The sequence below is a fragment of the Prionailurus viverrinus genome, chromosome F1 (assembly GCF_022837055.1).
Source record: "Prionailurus viverrinus isolate Anna chromosome F1, UM_Priviv_1.0, whole genome shotgun sequence".
Lineage (NCBI taxonomy): Eukaryota > Metazoa > Chordata > Mammalia > Carnivora > Felidae > Prionailurus > Prionailurus viverrinus.
The window spans coordinates 25285737-25300177 of NC_062577.1; the positions used below are offsets into that span (position 1 = coordinate 25285737).

The 14441-nt window shown below is 54.2% G+C and overlaps 1 protein-coding gene across 1 annotated transcript in view; it reads right to left on the reverse strand.

The window, feature by feature from the left end:
• Positions 1 to 663: 663 nt before the first annotated feature.
• LHX4 (LIM homeobox 4) overlaps positions 664 to 14441 on the reverse strand; it is a 41675-nt gene continuing 27897 nt past the window's right edge. The window contains exons 3-6 of the mRNA XM_047841010.1: positions 8417 to 8619; positions 3747 to 3901; positions 3232 to 3403; positions 664 to 1058 (exon numbers count right to left, since the gene is read on the reverse strand). Of these exons, the coding sequence (XP_047696966.1) occupies positions 664 to 1058; positions 3232 to 3403; positions 3747 to 3901; positions 8417 to 8619 (925 nt within the window). The remainder of the gene's footprint in view (positions 1059 to 3231; positions 3404 to 3746; positions 3902 to 8416; positions 8620 to 14441) is intronic.

Below are 14441 nucleotides of genomic sequence, written 5' to 3' on the forward strand. Positions count from 1 at the left end.
GGGTTTCTTTAAAACCAAAACTGAGAAGTGTTGTCTGCCTTGGACTTCTGGGCAGGGAAGAAGTCACATTTCTCACAGCAAAAAAAAGAAGAAGAAGAAGGGGACATGTATTCAATATCAAACGGTGGCCATCAAAGTTTTCACTGACCTTTAATAAGTGGCTTTTTATTTTTCAAAATTAGAGTTCAATAGGGTGGTCCAGAAATCACTTTTATTATACTCGAGGGCCGTGATGCCTCTGCCTCAGGAATCTCAGTTCTGGTGAGAGCAGTGGTTCGGGAAACATCTCACGAGACACACCAGTTGGAGCAGAGTTCCCAAAGGCCAAGGTGGCCTGACAGTCACCTCGTGCTCCCAAGCACTGAGCAGCCAAAGCCTGTAAGCAGGGCAGGGGGCAGGGGAGGAAGCCGCCAAGCAGCACCCTAGCGCTCTAGGCTGTGCGCCCCTGTGCCGTGTTCTGAAAGGAGGCAGTGTTCCCACCACTTCCCCAGGATAACAGTGCCCTAGTGTGGTCTCTCGACCGCCTAGGGATCAGCGGAGGACTTCCATTGAAAATAATGGAAATTCACATTGGTGCACTTTTGATCCTTAAAAGGCAAGTCTCTTTCGATCCTTGAAGATATTCTCTCAAGCCAGGACGGGTAGGGTGGGGAGGAGAGATGTTTAAAAAGGAGGATGATCCATTTCATCGAGCCAAGAGGCTGGGCTAGTTGGAAAGTCGGGGTAGCCTACACTGCTTCCTGTGGAGATGTCAGAGGTGGGTCCCCCAGCCATGGCTCTCAGCGTCTGGCTTACTCCCTGCCCTGCGTGCGCAATGACGCCCAAATTACTGTCCACCGTGTAATCCAGCCCATTGAGCAAAGGAGCGTGGGATGGCAGGGACGATATGGAGGATGGAGACTGGGGGATTCCATAGGGGCTCCCATCCCTCAAGTCCTGATAGGATTGTCCTGTCCCGTCCATGGAGAAGCTCCCATTCATTAACTGTCCGCCTGTAACGTCCCCCACGTTGCCATAAATCCTATTGGTGTGGCCAAGTTCTGAGAGAATTTGATCCTCTGTGGACAAAAGAACGGAGATTTATTGTCAGCCGCCAGGACTCCAGTGGTCCCTGTTCTTCACAACCTAGGAATACACATGACCAAGAAAGAAGCCCAAGGACGGCAGCTGCCTCGCTGCCGTGCATGAGTCAGACACCAACGTGTCACCCACAGACTGACCCGCATCAGGGGGGAAAATAAGAAACACCTGCAGAGACTAAATGCAGATCCCAGAAGACTGGACAAATGTTTGGGGAGTTTGTTGGTCCCATGGTGCTCATGTACTAAGATGGCTACAGTAAAGAATAGGAATGCCTGAGGTTTGTGGGTCATATGTTATCAACCTTACCAATGGAAACTACATGCTGACAGGATTTAATATGAAAGCTTTCAAGCTGAGAAAAGGGTTGGTTTGGTTGGTTGGGAAAGAAGCAGGCCCATGTGGTAAGGATAGCTGAGGACCACTCTTAGGCATGTGTACGAAAATCCTTCTGTTCCACCTGGAAAAGAGGTTCAACAGCAAAGGACTTGGTTTCTCTCTCTATCGAATAAGCTCTTCACTGGGGACAAAGTGTTGACGTGAGGAAGGCAAATGGTCCTTCTTGTTTTTTGATGAATTTCATTAAGGGTTTCTAATGGAATCTGTGCTACCTAGAAGAATTCACCTCTCCAACAGAGGTGAGCACTTTTAGTCTTAAGAAATGAAGAGTTCTATAATTACCCAGAGAGACCCCTGATGTGTCAACCTGGGGACCCAGCTGCACCCAACAGAAAAGAGCTACAAAGCAAGACTTAACAATCCTGCCTGCTCCAGACGTTGATTTTGCAGCTCAGATGAGATTAAATGGCTTTCCTAACCCCACCAACAGGACTGGAGGGTGAGCATAGGCCCTTGAGCCCTTCCCAGGGCCCCGCAGGGCAGGCCTCTAGAGTGAGCCACAGTCCTCTCGGGGCATCGCGCCCTGGTGGGCAGCTTGTTCTGTCCTCTGCCCCCCAACCTCCTCTTCTGTTCCCACCCCGGGCCTGTGCACCAATTCCCATCAAGCCTCCCCAGAAAGACTTCAACACGCATTCCTTCTGAGGGCCTGCCCTAGGCCTGCCCCCTGCTCCAACCTGAAAATGCGAAGGGGCGAGGAGAACTCATGCCCTTTAAAAGGAAGCAGAGAGACGAAGTCTCAGCTCCACTGGAAAACAGCCATTACTTGGCCTTTTGCCCATACCTGTCATCCGATATGGCAGGGCCCTCTGTGGGGGCCACAGGCTCGCTGTGGGGACAGTCATGTCTCCGACTATAAAACTGTGCTGAGCTTCCCCCAGACACATGCACGGTCAGCTGTGTTCACTGAACCCCACAACACCACTGTGAGGTGGGCAAGGACGCAGTTCATCCCCATTTACAGAGGGGGAAACTGAGGCTCAAGAAAAGTGAATCGGCTTGAGAGAGCCACAATCAGCAACCAGACTTCCAACCCCCAGCTCCCTACTCTTTCTATCCACCCACGACAGAAGACCTTCCACAGCTGAGGACTCAGTACATGAGAACAGCTACAGCTTTTTGCAAACAACCTCCGGATCCGAAACATGCAGGAATTTGCAATTTTGCTGATGCACAAATCTGAATGTAGCGCATGCTGCGAAGCTTATGTGCAGGGGACAGGATGAAGTGAGCAGTGGGGGAAGGGATTTCAGAAGCGAGGCCTGCCCCCTTCTCACAGGCACTCACAGTATTGACTTCCCAGGGCGTGGGGCCTATGGAGCATGTCCTCCCCAACCACCACCAGGAAAGGAGAGAGGGGTCACTCTAGGGGATCCCGGGAGGGAGGCCCGTGCCCCTGCAGAGGAGGGAAATGCAGGGCTGAGACACAGCGGTCTGTTTACAGTTCCCCCGGGCTGGTGAGAGAGAGCCCCAGTCAGCAGGAAAGGAGGGGAGGCCTTGGGGCCCACGGGCCTAGGGAACCCGGCTTCCACATTTCAGCAGCAGAGCTCTCTTGTTCCCTACTCCTTGTCCCACTGACGCGGCCTCCACCATCCCCACCACCGCCCCCCTCCTTTGCTGCGAGTCGCAGGGAAGAGCCTATGTGCTGGAGGCAGCCGTCAAGGCCTCAAGAAAGATCCCTCCTGAGCGTCAAGAATTACTGTTTCCCAGGGGCCTTTCCTAAGGCCTCGGCCTCGCCCCTCCAGCCCTGCTCACCTCGGAAGCTCAGCTCACTGTCACTAACCCCACAGTCCTCGGCAGAACTCTCCTTCTCCTGCTTGCTGCCTCCCCGGCTCCTCTTGACGCTCTTATAGAACTGCCCCCAGCGATGCCGCCCCGCGTCCTTCTTCAGGCGCTTCTCCTTGGCCCTTCTGTTCTGAAACCAAACCTGCCGCACAAGCAGAAGGGACACACTCAGGGGGTGTCCGCCACAAACCCAGAGCCCCCAGGGTCCCCAGGACAGGCAGCTGGAGCCAGGCCCTGAAGCCTCTGTGGAGTTCAGGGCCAGGAGGGTGATGTGTCCACGACTCCCTCTGCCTGGGCCTCAGGACTCTGTCCCTGTTTCCACAAGCTTCCCAGGGTCACGGCCCGAAGCCCAGCTCCCCGGGTGCGCCCTGAGCCTCGCCCTTGTAGCGTGTAGAGGGCACAGGACACCGGGGCCCTGTCCCAGGCCCAGCAGGAGGGCGCAGGCCTGGGGCCCCGAGAAAGCAGAGGAGGCCAGGGTGTCTCACCTGTACGACCCTCATGTCCAGGCCAGTCTCCGAGGACAGTTGCTCCCTCACGTGCCGGGCAGGCTTGGGGGAGTTCTTGTAGGCGTTCTTTAACGTCTCCAGCTGCTTGGCTGTGATGGTGGTCCGGGGCCGCTTCGCTCCGGCCTCAGAGTCATCTGCGGTGAAGACCACTCCTTACAGGGCTCTGCCTGCCCGAAGCAGCGGGGGCTCGTCCCCCTTCCTCCTCTCCTCACGCAGCCCTGCCCGCCGTGGGCAGAGCCGCGGGCCGGAACGGTGAACGACAGAGTGGCACGGTCCCCACCCCCACGGAGCCCTCTCCTCACCACGGGCCCTCCCGACTCACAGGAACATGAGGACAACAGTCCCTCCCTCAGCTCCCCACCCTTCTCAGTCCCCCGGGGCTCCCACCAGACCCAAGGTGCGCAATTCCATGCGCTTCCCTGTCCTGGCAAACACTCTGATTGGACGTCCCTGTGGATCCGTAGCTGGGCTGTGAAGGCAAATGAGCCAGGGTGGGTGAAGTGCATTCTGGGCCGCCCCAGACGCCCCTGCCCCCTCCTGCCCGCAGGCCCCTTCCCGGTGGCCTCCCTGGGCTCAGCGGGGGTGACCCCTAAGCGGTGTTCATCAATTATGGGTCAGAACGCGTGAGCGGGTTGTAATGTCAACCGAGAACCTTTCGAGGAAGTAGGACGGATGGGCTGAGACGGGACAGATGAGGGCAAGCATCGCTTCCGGGACTTGCTTAGTGCTCACTGTTTGAATAGGTGTGGTGAGCTGAAAGGTAAAATGAGTTCCTTACTCTGGGTCACAGCCCAAATTTTTAGAAAACCACCGGTCTAAAGAGTGCTCAGGACAACATACTGGTGGATCAGCCTTCAGTGGATTCTGAGCAGAATACTGTTAGAGGCTGGTTTGTTCAGTCAGGCACAGAGGCACCCGGGTGCAGTCAGCAGCACACAGCCAAGTGCAGACGGCTCATCTCCTCTCCTGGCACTAGACTTACACCCATCCTCTCTGCATGGCATCCCCGAGTCAGCAAAGAGTAGGTCAGCCACCGTGTCCCTGGCTCTCTGGGTTTTCTGTGCTTCCTCCTCTGTGTGTCCTATAAGATGTCTCTACTACATTCCCACCCTGTTTCTCTCTTCCTTCTTTCCCATTCAAGAAAACCCTCTCTTAGGAACAACAATAAGCCAATGTTTGCTAAGCACTTACTATGTGCCTGGTGTGATCTGAGAACTCTGTGTGCATTCAGTGCTCACGACAGTTCTGAAAAGGTTTTCTTGCAGCCCAAAGACTTGGGCTCAAGACTTGTTGAGTCGAGTGAGTGATGTGGGCGAGTTACCTCTCCACTCCGAAGCCTGGGGCAATGCCATCTGCCCTAAGTTGGGCAGCATGTTGTACAGCCCAAGTCCACACTGCAGTCATGCACACAGCAGAGGGAGGACGAAGTCCCTTGTCCTCTCTTCTCCTTGGGCTGTTTTCTCCTCTAGCAGAGCTATTATCGTCCACAACCCCCTGCCACCCCATCCCTCCCTTGGAGCCCTGGATCCAAAGAGAAAGGCTTTTAGAGCCATCGTGGGAGAAACTGAGGAAAGCCTCCAAAACTCTCTATATTTCAAACTCTGTTATAAGGAATCAATCCCTTCTGCCCATATTTACAGAGATAACAGCATGCCAGCGTTTGATGCCAGTATGAAATAGTGCACTTTAAAAATACCTGTATAGGCTTTAGATATAAAATTTGAAATCATAAAACCATCAGAAAATTTTAATTCATCAAGAATTGCCTAATTTTTAAATAAGCTGGCCTCGTGATTTAGAAATTGTTGTCACCATGGCTAGATGGCAGTGCCACTGGGATATACCCGTCATCCTGGGCTGGTGGCACACTGGGATATACCCGTCATCCTGGGCTGGTGGTGCCACTGGGATATACCTGTCATCCTGGGCCGGTGGCCCCTCTGTTCAGAACTGCTGTCTACGTCCATAGGACTTCCTTCTTGCGATTATGGGAACTATTATGCTGTTATTTTAACATTCACTGTTATTATAATTTAAAATCTTTTTTATATCCTATAACAATGTCATCCAAGTATTCATTAAGTAGTGGTGGCAGTGCTCATGCTGAAAAATGTACCCAAAAATCAATAACTTTGGTACGGAAGTTAAATGTGATAAAACGCTATGAGGAAGGCCAAGCGAGACCATGATATCCTAGGCTGTTAATTTAGGAGAGAGCATTCTGCAAGGTATTAGAGATAGTGCTGAGAAAATAAAAAGTAGCATTAAGGCAAAGATACACTTCACCGGTTATGGATTTATGTGCTTCCAGAATACATCCCCCCCTCCTACTTTTTACATTAATTCCTATGGGAAAATTAGTCTTAAAATATGTTAGTTTTGAATTATGCAGGGTCTCCTAGCACTTGTCCTCGGCATAAAATGCAACCTCATTATATTGAAAATGCAAATATCCAGGGAGATGTAACAAATGAACAAAATCATTCACACTAAGGTACAAATAGCTGATATTAGGTCCTTTGTGTAGCACAAGGAAGGGAACTGTAAGCCTGAAAGAGGGTTTAGATTAGCAAGGAGGAATTAAAACATAAAAAAAAAAAAAAAAGCCAAATGTCCCAAAGCAGATAAAGGTCCCCTGCTGCACTAAGGATCACTCAGATTTCACAGGATGGGCTGGGACCTGCCCACCAACAGCCAGAGGCAGGAGGAACACGTCAGGAATGCTGTGTAACCTTCTGCTATTTGAAAACCTACAGCAGATCTCACCTCCCTGCTTGTTCGTCTTCCTCGCTGGTCTCACCCTCCTTCAGCATCCCGTTCCACAAGCCTCATCCTATTTAACCCTCAGGAAACAGCTCCATGTGGCAGGTGCTGTTCCCCGTCTCCTACTGACCCTACTGAGCTGAGAAGCCAAGGCTCAACCAGTTACACGGCTGGCCAGGGGACCCCCACGTTAGTGACTGAGCAGCAATGCCCACCAGCCTCTGATGCCAAATCCAGAGTCTCACAGAGGTCTTCTATGGCACAAATGATCCTTGATGAAAAGTGTGCACCTGTCATTCTTGCCTCCCCAGCTAAGTCTCCCCCTCCTCTGGAACCATCCCCAGCAGCGGTGGATGCCAGGCCGTGGATGCTCAGGGTCTAAACAAGGCCTCTGATGAGGAGAAGCAGCCGCCCGCCTGGAGGGAGCTCATGCAATTCTTAGTATCTCTGGGGAAGGGCATCAGAGGTCCAAAGGCAGCTGGGATCTCTGAGTCCATCTGCCTTGATGGTTTATCCCCGACAAGATGCCCTAATCTTCTATGACATCAGAATCGATTCCAAAGCTCTGGGAGAAGAGAGAGGACGCCCCTGACTCCAGCACCCCTGCGGTGCCTTCCTGCCTGCCTCCCACCAAAGCCGGCTGCCTCACCAAAAGGGCCTCTGTACCTCTGCCTCCTCACCACCACAAAACCCTCACTTGAAACCGTGGTTACTGGGCAGAAAAATCAGTTTCTCCATGTATGGATCAGATCTATATAACACACATGTGCCAGGAAAGATCTAGAAGGAGATGCATGAAATTTGTTGTTGCTTTGCTTTTTGTTTTTTGGGTTTTTGTTTTCATCAAGCCCAGAGCTGTCCAGAGCTGCTTTCTGCAGTCACACCCTCAGTTGATAAAGATTCTAGTCAAAGGCAAATGGCCTTGATGTTTTGTGAATTTTGTGCATCTGAGATCCCCCAGGCTGCGTTTGGCCAAATGCCAGATCTGGAGCCAGGGCGAAGGGCACACCACCCGGGGGGCCCAACTGTGAGTGAGGAGCCTGAGGTGGGGCTACAGGAGACGGGGAGTCAGGCTTGGCCTTTCTGAGGGTTCAGAGCTGTCTAGGCCCCAGAGCAGCCGCTGCCTCGGCTGACCATGTGAGGGCAGGTTTTCCAGGTGTGGCGACCACGTGCTGGGTGGGGCCTGACATCAGCCTCAGCCTTGCAGGGGTCTCTGCCGAAGACCCTGGACAATGGCCCTGAGGGGGCTGGGGGAAGGGGAGGTGGATGGGAAGTTATATGGCAGATTGGAGCCTCCCAAGGCGCAGACTCGCCGAGCGCTTGATCCTGCATCAGGGACTTCGGGAGACGCAAGGAAGGGGGAGACCCTGCCCTCGACAAGCCTGAGGTCTGACAGGGGAAACAAGACAATTGACTGAAATAGAAGCTGACTTGGGCCAACACTATGCTCTCACTCAGTGAGGCCTTGGAGGCGTGGGAGTGTGGAGGAACACGTGAACCCCAATACCCGAGGCAGATGAGCAGCCCCAGTGTCCACTGGGAGACAGCGCCCCCTCCCAGGCCCACCCCAGGCAAGGAGCCACCGACACGAAAAGCACGTGGCCCCTGGCTGTTCTTAAGCCACCAAGCAGTGGAGGGGACAGCACGCTCTCGCTGACCAGAACCTGATCGGTGAAGCCAGCGGGTGCGAAAGGGTGGGGGGTGTGGAGAATGAACCGTCCTGCAGAGATCTGGGGATGCTTCTCTGAGGAGGCAGGGCGCCAGCGAGCAGGGCTCCAAGGGAGCAGGGCCCCTCCAAGGGATTGGCCGCCAGGACCGGGGAGGAGCGGGCAGCGGGCGGCCCCGGGGCAGAGGTCGGGGCGGGGCAGGGGTGGGGGGAAACTCACCGTTCTGCTTGGCCGTCTCGTAGTCCTCCTTGCACACCAGCCGCCCGTCCTCCATGAGGTAGAACTCGTCCCCCGTGGCCAGCTGCCGGTTGCAGATGATGCAGGCGAAGCAGTGCAGGTGGTAGACGAAGTCCTGCGCCTTGCGCACCACCTGGGTCGGGGGGATGCCCTGCTGGCAGGCCGTGCATTTTGTGCCGAAGCGCCTGTCAAGGCAGCAGGAAGGGACTGGAGCTCAGTGTGTGTGTGTGTGGGGGGGGGTGTCTGGCTGCCCCCCACTTCCTATCATATCAGCCCCTCTCCTGCCCACCGCTCTGCGGTGTCCATGGGCGTCAAAGCCTGGGCCACCCAGTGCTTACCATCCGGTCCCCTCTGTCTCTGGCTAGCCTCATTGCTCTGTGCCCCGGGCTCTTTCCCCACAAAATGAAGAGGCCGGATCAGAGCCAGTCTCCCGTGCCTCTTCCGAGCTGACAAGCCAGGGGCTCCCGCATGCCCGGTTAATAGCCCTCTGGGCCCCCTCTGAGCAGGCTGTTTCACCCTCCACATCCTGGTCTTTGACTGTATGGTGAGGCCTAGAGGACCAGCACCACGGGGCCACTGTGTGTGTTCACGGGCTGGTGTGCAAAAAGCATCCAGCTAGCACCTCTTTATGCTCTCGCAAGAGGAGCCAGGAGACAGCACGTGCCAGCGTCCGTGCTGGAGTTCTGGAGAAACTTGACTTTGGCAGCAGGAGCAGGGATCTCCCGAAGGCTTCTCTGTCCTGCCTCTCCCCTCTGTCTGGCACACGCCAAAGCTCTCCATGCCAACCGCCATCCCCTACCCATGTACAGCCCCTGAAATGCGCCGGTCTGAGGTGGTCCCAGGAATCTGCATGTTCACACCCCTATGCCATTCAGGACAAGGAGTCTACAGACCTCTGTTTGCACAGTGCTGCTGTGGCCCTCTCCCTGGTCTACACCTTTCTGGACCAGCACTGAGGCGAGAGGAAGGCACCTACCGCCACCCTGGGCCAAGGGCGGGAGGGCGGGAGAAGCAGACACATTGAAAATATAGTCCAGTGGGGTCATTTAAGCCTCCTTCCCACGCTGCCCACAGACATGGAGCCTCGCCGGTGATCATGGAGGCCAGAGGGGAATCTGGGGCCAGTGTAGACATGGGTGATGAAGGGGGTGCTCCACTACAGGTGAGTCTTCCCTCCTTCAGGAGGGAGGCGGGAGGGGTTGGAGAGGCAGGGGCAGAGTTTAAAACAGCAATCAACCTAATTATTCATGACATTTCACACAGCAGAACTTTATCTTCTTCAGGATGAAAGACTTCGCCTAATGGATCTGGGGAAGGTTTGATTTTAATGGTCCTTTTAACTAATGCTTATAGGCAGCCTGATTTCCCCTGAAAGGACAGTACATATTTCATCCACATTAATACCAAATAAATTAATTATGGTCATGGCTATCATGATGAATCCCAGATTAATGCAGAATGATGGGTCTCTTATGCAGTAATGATACCTGCTGGGGGGCTGCAGGGGCCTGGAGCAGGCGTGGCCAGCTGTGGTTTCAGAAGCTCCCCTCCCGGGAACAGTGTCACAGAGAGAGAAGTGGGGGGGTCTCTAAGTCTAGAAGTGTGGCCCAGGGGACTGCTTTTCTGAGATGAGGTCTGAGAAGGGTGTTGCGGTGTGAGGGGCTGGGGCATCTGGCTTGGAAGGACCCCAGACCCCTGAACTCCTGGAAAGTCTCTTGGTGTGGCGAGGAGGAGGTGGAGGGGGGACTGTGGGTGGCACAGGAGCAGACCTCCAGAGCAGATGTTCTTAGCCCGAGGCAAACCACCCCAGAGTCATTCAAATTTGTGCATCATGAGGGGTTTCATCAGATTCTCAAAGGGGCACAGGATCCAGGAAAGGAGAGTTAACATTTGTTGAATGAATAAATCAGCAAATAGAGACCCATGCTTTTAGAGGATGTACACGGAGATGCTAAATCTGAGGATGGAGAACAAAGTATACTGTCACGTCTAGAAAGTTCTACACCTCCCAGAACACCTGTGAAACCAGCCTTCTTCAACAACTGCTGTCTAACCAGGTCATTTGTGTTAAAGGGGCAGGTAGGCAGGCACCCGGTTGTATCCTGTGTGAGTATGTGCGCGTGTGCGTGTGCGTGTGCGTGTGTGTGTTGGAGGGACAAAGAGAAAGGAAGCCTGTGTGTATATGTGTTACTAGAGTGTGTTTTCAAAATGCCTGCAGTTTGTGTATCTTGTCCCGACCAATTCACACTCCCTGGAAGCCCTCCCACATAAAACACTAAGAGTCCAGTGTCCAAATCCTTTGCTGCAGATGCTGGAGCCACAGCAGCTCCAGAGAGTTCTCCAGACACCAAGTCTGATCTTGTTGAGGCGAGGAGCGCTAAGGGGAGGCTCCAGAACACAGTGAAGACCCCCAGTGGCAGTGCCCTGGGAGAGGACCACGTCTCTCTCACCACTAAGAAGCAGACCGTGGCTTTCAGTAACCAGAGCCCCAGAGACATGAAAGATAACGGGGGTATAAATTTAATCTACATACCGACAGTGATTCATGCATAAGGGTGGCAAGTGCACAAGAAAAATGAAAAATAAATGGACTTTCCCACCAGCGTTTTTTAGCAATTGAAGCAATTTTCCTGATTGTGGGATTTATACCGATGGTAAGTGGAAGTTGCTCCTTATTACCTTCCTCCCCTGGAGCACAGCCAGCAGGATCCTCGATGAGGGGACTATGGGCACCCCCTTAACCTGCAGGGCTCCCAGAGCGCCAAGGGGCACCCCCGCCACCTGCTGGTCAGAATCCGTGGCCCCAGAGAAAGGTGCTGCCTTGTTGGAGAGGGAGGGTAGTGAGGACACTGTCCCCGAGCTCCCAGAGCTTAGACCAGCCGGGGTCACAGAGGAGACAGCCGTGCCTGGATAAGCTGGATGACTCCTTCCGTGACAGGCAATAACGAGACGGCCATAGTTTAGATCCCCTGGTCCAAAATAAGGTAAAACTGTGAGCTTGGCTGCTGAGAGAGGCAATGTCTAACCAACCTGACCACATTTGAAGGACACTGGAGTGGGGGTGGAGCTGGATGCCAGCCAAGGAAGAGGCTTCCTTTTTTTTTTTTTTTAATGTTTTACTTATTTTTGAGAGAGAGAGAGAGACACAGTATGAGCCAGGGAGGGGCAGAGAGAGAGGGAGACACAGAATCCAAAACAGGCTCCAGGCTCTGAGCTGTCAGCACAGAGCCTGATGCGGGGCTCGAACCCGCGAACCATAAGATCATGACCTGAGCTGAAGTCAGACGCTTAAGCGACTGAGCCACCCAGGTGCCCCAAGAAAAGGCTTCTGAGAGATTTCGCAGGCAGTACCCCCTTCCTCCTGTCCCCAAGCACCTCCTATGTGCAGGGCCCTGCCTTCTTGCTGCAACCTGCCGTGCCCTGCTCACCATCTCTCTGGCCAGGCCTCCAGGGACACCTGGTCTCCCCAGGGAAAGCAGCTAGAGGTGATCCAAATGACAAAGAAAATGCGAGGAAGGACTTACTAATGGCCCAAGTTCCTTTCCTACTCAGACCAACATCACTGGAAATTCTCTTATCCCTGCCCAGCTTGTAGTAGACAGGCAACAAAGACCCACTGAACGAGCAAAGGAATAAACACATGAACTCCTTAAAAAGTGTGTTTGGGGTGGGGCGCCTGGGTGGCTCAGTCGGTTGAGCGTCCAACTTCGGCTCAGGTCACGATCTCGCGGTCCGTGAGTTCAAGCCCCGCGTCAGGCTCTGGGCTGATGGCTCGGAGCCTGGAGCCTACTTCGGATTCTGTGTCTCCCTCTCTCTCTGCCCCTCCCCCGTTCATGCTCTGTCTCTCTCGGTCTCAAAAATAAATAAAACGTTAAAAAAAATTTTTTTTAAAAAGTGTGTTTGGGGGCAACTGGGTGGCTCAGTAGGTGAAGCAACTGACTCTTGGTTTCACCTCAGTCCACGATCTCAAGGTTCGTGAGTTCGAGCCCTGCATCAGGTTCCATGCTGGCAGTGTGGAGCCTGCTTGGGATTCTCTCTCTCTCTCTGCCCCTCCCCTGCTTGTATTGTCTCTCTCTCTCAAATAAATTAAACAAAAAAAGTAAAACAAAACAACAAAAACAAAAAAAACAAAACAAAAGTGTGTCTGAACCATCGGGGAAGGACACAGAACACAAGAACTCCTGTCAAAAGCTTTTCCGAGAAAGGACTCAAACCCGGGTTGCAGTGAGGCCACAGTGGACGAAAATACAACTTTGCATCCCGCTTTGTGCCATCATCATGCACATTTGACAGATGTCACCTGCATATCCAATGTAGAGGCAGGTATTACGATACCTGCTAACAGATGAGAAACTGAGGCTCAGATGGTGAGGTGACGGCCACGGCTCACAAAGGCAACGAGAAAGAGAACTGGGGCCTGAACTCGGGCTTCTGAGAGCTCTGCTGGCACATGGCAGGCATCACAGCAAACCTCCACTGGGAAGCCAGCCGTGCTGTCCCTACCCCAGAAGGGAACTTGGGGAGAGGAGCTCTGAGCTGCTCTGAGCCCCAGAGTATGCGGCCCCCAGACCTCCAATGCAGGGGCTGCTTTGGGACCCTTCACCCCGGGGGTGACCCCTAACACTGCGACTGACCCTGCCTGCACCTTCCACACTTCTGCCCCCCCTGAGGGCGGGCCTCAGGGGCCTAGGCCACTGGCTAAGGAAATGCACCAGATGTCAGCCAACAGGGGCCAGGCCCGTGTCCTCAGTCTCACCCTTGGGTCCAGTGCTCAGCCTGAGCTCCCATCTGCCCATTTACCTGTCCACCCCTGCTGCTGTCGACAAGCCTGGTTGGGGGGGGGGGGGGGGTAGACTATCCTGAGGGTGTCTGGATCCTGCAGAAAGTGGGCAACAGGCAGGCCCTGCACACCTTCTAGAAACTGGTGCATGTAAATCCTATACCACGAATGTTCTGGCACATTCTGATTTTAAGTTCTGTCCTATGATCCCAGGTTCCCTACGCTAGACACTGAAATGCTACTAACGAAAGCAGTTCCCAAGTACTAAGCCCCTACCGTGCACCCCTGTGTGTGCACACCTGTGCTTAATCCACAGACCGCTCCCTGCTACCTCCTCATGGCGGTCATCCCAGCACCTCCCCATCACCTCCTCCCCCCCCCCAGCCCCCCCGCCGTGAATTTAGTCCTGTCCTTCCTGCCATAATGCTTGGTGACTTCGATATCCACACAACAGTCCTTCCTGCCCCTGCTCCCTCAATTCTCTGACCTCTTCCTCTGAAGGTCATGGCCACTACCCTTCCTCAGCCACTCATCCACTCAGACCTTCTGTTGGCAGGAACTGCAGTGCCTCCAGCGGTGCTTTCCAGCCATCACGCCATCTTCTGGACCTTCTAGTTCCCTCCCCGAGGAACCAAGCCCCACAGCTCTGCTGACACAGGGTCCAGCTAGTGCTCCTGCTGTGCTGTGCACAGGTCCTCACTCCCCTCCTGGCCCGGCTTCCTCCTCACCCAGCAAGGCCTCTGCTTACTAACCCCTCCCTTGCACACAGCCTCACCTCACCACCCCGCTCGCCACCCTCTGCCTTCTCCACCAGACAGGGAGTAGACACAGCACCTCACCGACGAGGCTCAGTTCAAATCTGTGACCCGTGTCTCAACAGGGCCCGGGAGCCACAGGGAGGTGTACTCCCTAGTGCATTCACTCTCCTGTGCTCCCAAACACCTCCTCTCCCCAGCTCCCCGCCCCCAACCCCTCAGCCAGTGGCTTCCCATTTCCCAGGGAAAAGGGGCACTCAGCTGTCCTGTCCGGCCACCCATTTGTCCTGCCTTCCCTCTGCTTCCTACCCCAGAACCACCTGTGCCCCTGTTCAAGGCCAGCTGCCCACTTAGGCACGGAGTCCCTTTCTTCCTGCCTAATAAGATCATTCCTCCAGCAACTGTACCTTTTGCCCCCACGTGATTAATTTCCCCTCTCAACTAGATCCTACCCAGCAGGCTATTATTTCTG